The 12211-nt window shown below is 41.6% G+C and overlaps 1 protein-coding gene across 1 annotated transcript in view; it reads right to left on the bottom strand.

Moving 5' to 3' along the window:
• The window catches only part of EPAS1 (endothelial PAS domain protein 1), an 80136-nt gene that overhangs the window by 32773 nt on the left and 35152 nt on the right, over positions 1-12211 (bottom strand). Inside the window, exon 2 of the mRNA XM_067293162.1 lies at positions 2897-3087. Coding sequence (XP_067149263.1) covers positions 2897-3087 — 191 coding nt within the window. The remainder of the gene's footprint in view (positions 1-2896; positions 3088-12211) is intronic.

Below are 12211 nucleotides of genomic sequence, written 5' to 3'. Positions count from 1 at the left end.
TATACTAAGCATCTAGCCCAAATAATCAAAACCGTCTCCATGAGGACAACATAAAGCCAAGAGGGGGTCTGTGGGCCGAGGCAGTCGTTCATCTTGCGTCTATGCTGCGGTTCTTCCCCTCCCCATTTCCATGTTCACCTGCCAGGGACAACCCAACACCCCCTGCGTTCACGGGCAGGGGCTCCTCGCATGCTACAGAAATTAACAGCCAACTCCAGGCTCTGAAACGGGCAGCGCATGGACAAGCACCACACAATCCCACTTCCTGTTTTGCCCCGTACTCTTCTCAAAATGCTTGCAACAAGCAGCAATCGTCTTTCTGCGCGAGCCGAAGACTGTACTGAAAGCTACGGCTTTGAATTAAATCGGACAGTCTTCTGGTGAAAGCTGGCATTCTGGTCAAGACCAACATGATTCAGAAGCTAGTGCAGCCCAGGACTAAAGATTTAAAATCTGTTCTTAGTCTGCTTTCACATGAATTGATCAGAAGAACAACACCCTACCTATATTATGCAACCACTGTAGGACAATGTTATTAACCAGTTTTTCTGTTCGGAATGGCCATATTTTTTCAGCAAAGCTCACCAGCAAGAAGCCTGCTTAGAAATGCCTAGGTTCAATTTTACAACCTCAGAGAGCAAGAAGGGGTTTCTCAATTAATATGCATTTACTTTCCCTAGACTACAATGATACATACGTGCATCTTAGGAAGTGTAAACTGCAGTGCAGTCACAATGAGGAACAAGTAATACCCTGAAGGTGATATTCTGACAATGACAATAAAAGTTCTATCTCTAATAATGCCTCTTTATTCTAAACCTTAAAAATTATCTTTCAAATATTCAGGACTAAATTAACTTTTAGCCTTCTTGTTTAACTTGGCCAATTAAATGTTAGCTATATCCAGAAGAACATAATTAGTGGCTAAGGTCTTTTGGCCTGGGTTCAATCATTTCAGCCTATTCTCAATTCCAGAAAATAAGACCCAACTTTTCCCAAAGAGTTCCCTTTTAAAGTGTCTTAAGATCAATTCCTCAAAATGGAAACATTAAAGATTATAAAACCCTGATCTACATCTCAAGTGTCTAAAGATACAGCTGTGGACCAATTTGCATTTGACTAATAACACCAATTTTAAGGAAAGGACTTAATCCAAATCGATATTTAACCTGGGGAAGGGGGATCAGATTTGCTGCTAGATTTACAGTTAAGCAAATAGCTGTCATAGGTGAAGCTTGGAATATTAAAACACAGATTATCACAACTGTAATGTTTCATTTCTGGATTCCTTTTTAGCTATTGGGTTATGGTGGTACTTCAAGTATGTAGTACTTCAAGAAATGTAAATCAGCTGCATGAATCACATTCTTTTTCAAGCACCACCACAGAAAAATCATATATAAATATATATGTGTGTGTGTGCATGTGTATACAAATACATATATATGTGTGTGTGCGCATGTTAAGCTATTTCATTTCAGCTTTCCAGACACACACACATTATAACATCATCTGTTACAGTCACTCAGAAGTTTTATTTTCCTATTCTTTGACAGCCCTGGCTCATGTCATATAAATACAAAAACACAGCTTCAGCTTTTCAAATGAGAAAACAACTAACAAATTGGCTTGGTATATGGCATTTTTAAGAATATTTACCTGTTTTATGTTAGCTTCCCCAAGTATTAATTGTATTAGGAAAACAGAGATGACTTGCAAACACTGTTCAGCAAATAACCTTTTCTTTTTACAGAAGTAATTGTTAAAGAAATCAGATTCCATAAGCTAAGATTAAAATGCTCATATTTTATGCAATAGTCTTAGCACAGCCCAAAAAAGCTACAAAATCTACTGCACACAGGAGCAGAAATTCATCTGTCATATTTCAGACTAACCAACAACTAACCAACAGCATACTCCTCCACAAAATGAGATACTTCCTAATAGCATTTATTAAAGCAGTTGTTACAGTATGACTCAACTTTTCTAAAGAAAGGAAATGAAATCGTGTTTTGGGAGTTTTGCCATTAATGTGGGAAAAGACAGTATCTTGGCTTTACCTTTCACAAATAATTCAGGCATTGTTCTGTTAACATACTCTTGACACTTAGAAGTCACCATGTGAAATTTCTCCCATAATCATCAGTTATTTTCATTAATCCTGTACACTACTCAAACCATAGATTTCCAAAGTGATTGCTTAAACACGGTTGTAAAATAAGAATATTTTGTGATTTTTATCAGTTTTCACGGCCTATGAAAATGATGCTGGTTCACATTTCATACTAGTCCAAAATGAGCAAGATTCTAATTAAACAGAATCCATCCGTGTCAAGTATTTAAAAGTTGTTTGCTTTGGTTTTCTGAGTCTACCATGCCTTGGACAACCTATCTGCTACCTATTATTGGTGTATAGGACAATTAGTCCTTTCAAACAAAGTATTGGACGTTCAGAACTTCCGAGCTGCCTTTTAAAGGCACTTGAACAAACATGTTTCCCAGCCAAATCAAGATTTTCTTGTTTCAGCAGGGAAGCCTAAGATGTGCATCTGAATTCTGATTAAGCTCTTGAACGCTTAAAATCTTATAACTGAGCTTAACGAACCGTATTCGAGAGTTTTCAGAATCTTTTGAGATAGGTAAAATTGCATCAGTTGTTATTTTGATAAAGGAAGATGTTACATGACTAGAAACACTCGAAGTTTTCTCCTATCCTGATTAAAACACACATGGGCTGATGAAAAAACCCTGCAGCTTGGTATCTAGTTGTATTCCCACAATGGCAACAGTTGTGCCCTGTTTTGACTTTGGGACCCTGTGCTCAGAGAAAACCACGCACAGCCTTTACCGTGCTGATGCCAGCCAGCATCAAGGACAGCTTCCAGCCAGACCTTACCGGAAGACAAGAGCTTGTGCGTGCGTAAGAAGCTGATGGCCAGGCGCATGATGGAGGCCTTGTCCAGATGCGAGCTGATGTTGTGGGGCAGGGGCAGCTCGTGGGCCAGCTCGTAAAACACTTCGGTCTCTTTGCTTCGTCGGCATCTTGCGGCGTCTCTCGACTTCTCCTTCCTCCTCTCCGAACTGCTCCTGGGAGGCAAGGGGGAGAGAAAGGAAAAGGCATTTCTTGAAAGGCAATTCACGACTTGAGAGAGGCATTTACAGGAGTAAATCTACTTGGTGATGAATCATTTCGGTCATCTGGGTTAAATCAGTTTGCCGGACATCTGTATCTGTTTGCTCCTTTTAAAATGGGAATTTGGAAGGACTGCCACAACTGCAAAGGGCTCCGATTCTACTGAAATTAGCCTTTGGACCCCCGAGTCTCCATTTAAATGTGATAGGAGCAAAATTTGCCTCAGGCCAGAGATTCAAAATGAAATGGCAAACCATTATTCCTGGGCTTCAGGATACGTGAAAAGCAGTGAGATATCTAAATCCCTTCTGTCCAATCTAAATTAATTTACTCCAAAAATGCACTAGCCCAGGGTGACACTGTTTCAAAGCTGCAACAGTTGTCATGGATGTGGTTATATTATAGGTGAAATGAGTTGCAATGGCTGTTCCCTGCATTAAAATAAAAGTAATAACAGGGTATCAAACTGTGTTTGTACATACAACTGTCTCAGCTCCTAACCCAACACTACTCTGGAAAAACAGTTTTCCTTGACTATGAAGGATATAAAACAGGAAATAAAATATTGTTGCATACAAGTAATCTCTTTAGTCAAAGTTATTCTAATTAAGTCCCCATCTCTTCATGGTCTATCAAAATAGATTCTTTCTTGAGTGAAATAACATGACTGACAGAGCCAGCCTCCTTCAGGCTCCACAGAGAACAGAAGAGCAGGAAATAACAAATGGGAAGACATTTTATAAAGCAAGTACGCAAAATTAAGCCACCAAGGGGCATAAAGCAACACTGAACATGCAACAAATGCAAGGACTGCATTTATTATGGACTTGGGATGGGAGAGTTTAAGAGAAAACTTCACTGACTTTCATGTTGCTTTATAAGATACTTTTTTATTTCAGAACACAAAGAACCATTTCCACTAAAAGGTGCTTAAAAATCTTCAGCTGTTCCAACCCCATGTAGTTCTGCCGATAATACAAGAGGTACCTTCACTTGCATTGCTTGAGGTTTTGCACTTTAGTCATTTCAACACATAATATATTTATTTTCCTGGCAAACTCCTGAAACACTGTATCAGTTCAAATGGCACAGCCTGGATGAGCACAGAATGTGATGTGGGAAAAATTAACCATACAATTTTTGTTGCTGTTATTGCACATTCATTTCTAGAATCACCAGTGGCAGCTCTCCATTTGCAAGGCCTTCTAAAAATGAAGCATCTTATAACCTGCTTTTTCCAATCTTAATATAAAACAATGAGGCTATAAAACAAAGTTTAAAAAGGGATCAATGAAAAAAGTCAAGCAAAACAAAAAATCCCTAACAAAACAAGGTGTTTCAATAAATATGTGCTCCCATGGGAAGAAGGTAAGGAAAACAAACAGTACAACAAATATCAGTCACATCACTTAATACTAGAAGCTGTTCCAATCATGGCTAGTACAATGTAAAACTGTACAGAAAACAGAAAAAGAGCATTAATACACAGTAACTCATTTTAAAGAGAAAGAAGAGCATTTCTAGAAAAGCTAGACAGCCTGTGAAAGCTTCTAGCAGGGAAACCACAGATGGTTTTGCAAATTAGAAAGAGGAAGAAAAAAGCCAGGATGTTTGCTGGCTGCTAACAGGAAAGTTACACTAAGGTGTCTGCAGTGGCCCACGCCAGGTTTGGTGTTCAGCATCATCTTCCACGGGAGGAACGCACTCACAACACGTCAGTGGGGCCCTTGTTCTGCAAAAGGCACAATAAGCATGCAGGTATCCCTTGCTGTTTGTTGGCACAGATATTTCCATGGGGTTTACAGAACTACTTAGACACCTGAAGCGGGGCATATGCTTTGGGAGTCGATAGGTAAGAAGGCAGGCGGTCCTAATGGGTGTGCTACCACAGCACGGGGCCTCATAAATGCTTGTGGTATCTTCTTGAGATCCATGATGACCCCACAGCAAACTTCTTTCACAATTATTTTGCCGGAGGTGAACGTATTCTCACATGGTATCTGCTACACAAGGTATGCACAAGATGAGACAAACACACGCTCGGGCACATAACAGCAGGATCACACTTTGATAATACTTCAGGGGGATTGCTAAAGAGAACACCAACCTTGCATGCAAGTTAGGGTCTAAAAGATCAGATATTCACAAGGTAACACTAGTTCCTTCTTTTTACTATTTGGGCTTCTCTTTGATAACTAAGAGTCGGATTACATGTATATTAAAAAAAAAAGTCCCTTTGTTCAGATGTCCATGAAGGTAGTTAACAGGAAACACCTTGCATCATCTTGGGACAGATGCAGCGAATGGGAAAGCCAGGTGAATTCCTTGCACCGATATTTCTTTCAAAAGTTCTTCTTTCTCTCAAAATAAAATATTTCTATGCTGTGCCTATGAAGATTCCAGTCTGGGAACAATTCTTCTTGGTTTCTAATTCTACCAGTGAGATCAAAGATTAGAAACAAAACAAAACCGAAAAGAACAAAAAGCACGCAGCAATATTTATGAGAATTTCCAATTGCAGCTTGGAAAATTTAACCCAAACCACAAATGTTTGAGCTCTGGTCTAAATCTAGAGCCCGCAATTTTCACATTAGAACCAACTTGGGCAACAGAAAATCCAATCCCTCTTCATTTAAATACTAAGATTTGGGTACTAAGACCAAAGCTGTGTCGCAATTCATGCAGTAAAAATGGGTTATATAAGAGAGGGGCTCTCATGACGCCACTCCAGCCACACAGAAAAATATTTAGCTTTGCTAACCTCTATAAATATAATTGTGAAGTGTGGCTAATGAGATGAGCTGGTTTCATTAACCATGGGCTGCTCAAGATTTCTAATAACTAAGGCTACAAGCAGAAAGTGGCTGTTTCATCACACCACAGATGCTTGCCCCCAGCACCGCTCCTCACTAGAGCTCCCATTTTCCCTGTAGAGCACCAGCGTTCACTACACACCGCCCAAGAGTTTGCTTGGATCCGAGAGTGAGCCTGCGTGGTTGCTTTTAGACTGACTTGCTCACGTGTTATAAACAAACGATCTGCTTGTTAAGCATTTCCCCACGTGGTTTCCTGCACCTCAGTTTTCCTCTTTTCTTCCCTAGCTCAGCACATGCCAAAGTTGTCGTGTTATTGCAGCCAGCCAAGTCCACACACGCTCACACAACCCCCCCTCCCACCCCTGCACCGCAAGCCACCACGTTTCCCCAAAACAGACAGACCGCTCTGCTTGCTTTCCAAGACTGTCATTCTGCACTTATTCATCGTGGTTGCAAAAGCCTCCAGAAACTGCAGTCAAGTGACAGGATGCTGCAAAGTGTAGTATTTTCACAGTTTTCATTTGCAGATGGCAGGCTGTTAAGTTTCTCTGCAGTCACCCCCATTTTATGTGCTGGATTAGCATTTCAGCCTGGATAAGGCTTGACACGGCACAGCTAGAGAGCACAAATGTAACTGCTTAACAACCTGTTTGTTTGAAAGCTGGGAAGAAAGGTTTACACTGAATCCTATTCACACATCATTAGGGTAATAGAGGAAAGGCATAGGCTCTAGCTAATTTATGAATCATTCCCTCCCAGCCTATAAACCACCCACTTATGTGGCAAAAAAGAGCACATGCGTGCGTCACTGCTTGGAGAAAGTGACGCAAGCAAAAGCCTGAACCTCGCTCACCCAAGTTTAAGTCACTGTTCTAAAAATGCAGGGGGGGAAGAATGGAGAAAACCACTACAAATAAATCCACCCATACACAAATGCAAGGCCTGGAGATACGGCATGGAAGACTCCTGAGCGTTCCTTAAAACCTGTTCCAGGATCTGGCAGGATGAAACCCCGCTCTGCCATACACACTCTCATGTTATAATTGCGGTATGACTGTTCCCCGTAAAAAAACAAGAAAGGAATGGAAAGGCTCAAATCTCTGCTTCCAACAGAGTGACCCAGCTCAGGAACAGGCCTGGGGACTCTGCTCAGGACTCAGCTATGCAGAGGGTGGTTTGCAGGTTCGAAGGGAAGGAAAAGGAAGTCCCAGCATCCCAGCAAAGACTTTCCCAGGGTTGTTTGGCGATGCTTTGGGGCCGTAGCGCTTGTGTATGCACAAGCCAAAGGAAATGGAAGAGTTAAGGACGAGCAGGCAGTTCTCAGACCACAGAGTACAAGTACCTCACTATACCCCTAGAAAGACTGTTTACATGATTTCCCACTCACCCCTGCCCATGTTTAGTTTGCATTCTGAAAATAGACTTTATGGGCCGTTGCATGTGAGCAAAGATGACAAACAATTAACAAGTATTTGCAGTTTCAGGGGAAGCTCCCAATCTTTCAGCAGCAAACGCTTTCCATGTTTTGCCCAACAGCCCAAACAACAAGCCGGTCCAATGGTTACACCCACACACTTGAGCAAAGCCCATAATTTCACCAGTCAAATGCATCCAAAAGGTTTTAGGAATGCCCTGAACAGAGCAGGAATCAGAATCTTATCCCGTTACTCATCTCAAACAGCCCCTTGCAACACAACTTTACTGAAGTTGATGGGAATGCCTGCAGACTAAGGTATTACTCACTCACAGTTAAGATCCTAATCCAGCTCGAAGAAGCCTCTCTTACCCCATTACTGAAAACTCCATGTGCAGCATCGTTATCGGCAGAACCTGCAGTCCCCATAATTATTTTTAAGTGGCCTGGCAAAACTATCATGTAGGCTTGGAGTATGTCAACCTGGCACTCAGTGCCACTGCAACACGGAGCTTGGAGGAGACCCCACACTTGTGCAGACTGAAGTAATGCCTAGGGAGAGGGTTGCGCCGCCACCCTGCCAGGGGTACCCCCAGCAGAGACGCAGCTGGGGTCAGATCCACAAACACTGAGTTGTGGGGCAGATGGACAATCTGTCCTGGCACAGGAGCTTGCCTGCACAGGAGCACGGCATTATCCACTGGTCTGAAGTAGGGATAGACCTACTAGACACCCCCGCCTTCTGCCTCGGTGTCACCCACACAACCATCCTCAGCTCAGCAGAGAGAAGGGAACTGACCTGAGGTTTGGTGCTGTCTCCACTGGCTGGGTCCATACTTGGCTCTCTTTAGTCCCATTCCTGCCAGTGCTTCATCTTAGCCAGTAACCCCTGCCCACCACCTCCATCCATGGGTATCCTTAGCCTTTCCCATGTGCAGGTACCCCCATTTAGCAGCTAAGCATCCCTAAGCAGTAGCTTGAGGGATCCTCCCTTTGGCCGAGGACATCGGTGGCCTCCTTTAAACTCACGTGACCAACTTGCACTGCATCACAGCAGAGACAGCAATCTTTGATTCACGGTTTCGTTGCTCTGAACAAGTCCGCATGAGCTCATATTTAGTTTAGGTTGTGTATATATACGCTTGCTCGTTTAGCACTGCGCACTGAACTGCCAGCATGGTAATTGCACTGAATTACACTCCCACCTTGCAGGCTCCAGATCACTGAAGTTTTTAGAGAAACTATAATTTGCATCCTGCATGAAAATAGTTTATACGTAATCTGGTAGCTTTCACTCATACATACATACTGTATGACACATACATAAAACATTTTGAATTACATAGTTCAGACTGACTGACTTCAGTTTACTTCATTATTTTGGTGACCCTTGGACTTTGCTTTAAACTGCCATGTATGCAAGCTAGTAAAACAACAAGCATATTACTGTATATCCAATGGCTGGTTATTAAATGTTTCTAGCTCCAGCACGTTAAAGGTCAAGAATCTACAGTTAATTAAGCTGTCACATGCAATTTCTGTAGTAAATACTCATTTCAAATGGTTTAGAGATAAAACTTTAAATGCTAACTTGCAGAACAAGAAAAATACATTCTAAGGATGAAAAATTAAGAAAATATTTTACTGTACACATGAAACAAATGAAAAAAGTAATTGGACACTTAGAAAAGATTTTCCAATTAAAACCAATAAAAACTCAATGAAAATATTTTAACAAGTAATACTATCTTAAGTAGCAACAAAGTTTATTTCAAACTAGCAAATCCATTTTTTGCCACGTGTTTATGTTTTGTTTTACCTTCTGCCTGGCAAATCCCTACGTGATTTAAAACAGCATAAACCCTGAAAAGGAGCCGCATTCACTTTGAGGCACTCTATAGCCATCTCAGACCACACTGCTTGACAGCCACAGAAGATGTGCTTAAATATACACCAAGTAGCCAGCAGTCATGCTTACTTAGCCTTAAAATTCTTATAAGAATACTTGCACGGTTTTGTAACCATTCTACCTTACAAGCAGTTCATTCAGGATGGCATACTGTGCTTTTAAAAGCCCCCCAGTTAAAGTAATAAAAGTGACCATCGGTAAATAAAATGTGCTACAAACAGCAATTTACTCACTCGCCAGGAACTCGGGCCAAAATATGAAAGCCGTGAATGAAACCCAGACATGGTACATACAGACCATGTCTAATACCTGCACTCTCTCCAGTGAAAATAATGATTTCTAAAATCTGAGAACACATCAGATGACCAAGTTCAGCACTCCAGCAAAAGTGATAGGAAGGGGGAGGACACAAGGGACACATTCTTGGACAGAGGGAAAAGATGATTTGAAAACTTGTGTAGGGCTCATAGCTGTTAAGTGCTAAAGCAAGTATTGCCACACACTGGGAGGTGGTACCCAGTACACACACAAAACACTACACCAAAATGGGGATGTTGTTAATAGAGGAAATGAGAGTTTGAAGGCAATGTGAAAAACTACTAATAGAAAGGGCTATTACAAAAATAAGGAAAAGAAATACCTTACATCCTTGCTTTAAAGCTGCTCCTTAGTTAGATTGGGAGATTTCTGATGTTTGCTGTACACACTCACTAAATAACAAATCACTGTTAGTTCAATTAGTACTTGCACCTACTGCCATATCAATGCATACCCTGAGAATAACCTAAAACAAGATTTTCAGGGTGATGCAATTCTTTCCTCTGATTTAAAACAAAAGGCTCATGTAATGAGAGCTCATGCTGTGTCAGGAAAGTTAGACATACGAAAGTCTCAGGGACAAGTCAGGAGTGAGCTCATGGTGAGGGTTAAGAACTCATTTTCATTTTCAACAGGCTATTTTAAAAGACGCTTAGCACGATATGGGACTTAGCTAGTAGAATTAGAATACCAAAAGGTGAAGTCTAACAGAACACCAAACCTTTGGTTTCTTTACATTAAGCATATTTGTGATCCACATCACACCTCAGACCACCACAGCTGACAGTAATGCAGACATTCATGTGCTTTCTTGAAAGGGGAACACAGCAAATATATGGAGAGGATTAATCCCTTATGAACTGTAAAACCATGTGCAAAATTGTAACTTCTCCAATGTCTGAAGTTCTGATGGTATCTATCGTCTTGATAATTGAGTGTTACTGGATTTGTATTTTATTTTAATGAAAATTCCTGGCAGGCATTTCTGAAAAAACAGTTTGCTGGGACAAAAAGCATTACATCTGTATTTTTTTTAAATGCTTATACCACTAGCATCTTACATTTTATACAGCTATTATGATAAAAATCTCTTTGCATCTGCAATTTGAAGCATCATTGCAAATACTAAACCTGTCAAAGCAACTAATAATATTTTGGGAGTTCAGTGCTGAGAACCTTACTAACACTGCTGGAGCACTGAAAATATATCTTTTTAAAGCATTAAGGTTCATCCTATGTCACCAGAGTCTGGTAAATTTAATCATATTAAGCAAAACAATGTCTACAGGATTTATGTTCTACCATTTTCTCTCCAGTTTTATGAGCAACTTGAACTGGAAAGATAAGTTTTAGGATTTTAGCAGCCATTAACCTGGCCTTGGATTATTTTACAACGCTTAAGTGCAGCTCGACCTTCAGCCACCTCAGCAGCACGAGCCTGGTACTTTGGCGGATGCACCGAACGCAGGGCTCCTGGGGCATGGCCCAGCCCTGGGCAACCACGGGAGGCCCCTGGCCTTCAGAGAAGATGTTAGGCTGCTGTCTGATGAGCACTTAAAGCAGATTTTGGCATTTCCTTTTTTGCCATTTCAACCCCTTTTCATGGGTTAGGGCTAAAGCTCAGGAAGCTGTGCAGGGGCCCGACATGGCTGAGAAAATTTGTCCAACAAATTGGTCCAACAAGCGCAGTGCCAGCCGTAGCAGGGGGTAGGAAGGGGTGCTCCAGATCATCCCATAGGGCAGCAGCCAACACATCAATGGATGGAACCACATCTTTTGTCTTCTCAATTACAAAGGAAATTTGGAGAGAAACAGCAGCCCAGAACATTGGGCTCCTCCAGCTGAGGTTTCACTAAGTAATCTAACTCGGTCTTCCTTCCTGAGATTGGGTTTGCGCCCCTCTGCTCAGCCAAGGTACCAGAGCATAGAGTCCTTCACTGGGGCAACCAATTGCTTGATACCAGCCAAGATGTGGCATGCTTCACAGATAATTTGTTGACCAAAAAAAGCTGTCGAACAATATGACAGAAAAGACTGCTTCAGCGCTGGTTGCCCCGAAAAACTGAACACACAACACCCACCCCAAAAGTACATGCTTTCAACCAGTAAATTTTTTTTCTTTTTTTTTGGTGATAAGTGTATAACTTTTTTCTCCATAAGTGTTCTTCACTTACACATTCAGAAATATCTGCAGTAGAGCTCGAGGTGGGATCACCCCTCCAGGGCCAAGCCACAGTTACGACAACGCACAACACAAGATCTGTATCAGGGCTGTGCTGCTCTGAGACATTGCAGATTGCTATCTGGCGGCATTACTTGTAGTAATCAGTCAATTTTGACAGCTAATCTAAAGGTCCATGCAGACTGTGGCTCAGAAGCTCAGCAGGTATTGCTAAGATCTGTTTTCAGATAACCCAACTATTTACCTACTCTACAAAACGCATACCAAAAGCTGTGCTTTATCTCTTTGGCAGCGGCTTGAAGCTGAAGGTGAGCGAAGTGCAACTCGCGGGCCTGTGGGGCTCAAAAGTCAAAGTCAAACTCAAAAACAGCCTCATTTTTCAGATGGGGCACTGACCACATCCCAGCCCGTAATACTGAACCACAACGAGCATTATTTA

This window comes from Apteryx mantelli, chromosome 3, assembly GCF_036417845.1.
Source record: "Apteryx mantelli isolate bAptMan1 chromosome 3, bAptMan1.hap1, whole genome shotgun sequence".
Lineage (NCBI taxonomy): Eukaryota > Metazoa > Chordata > Aves > Apterygiformes > Apterygidae > Apteryx > Apteryx mantelli.
Note: the sequence above shows the minus strand (reverse complement) of the source record. Positions and strands in the feature narration are given on the sequence as shown.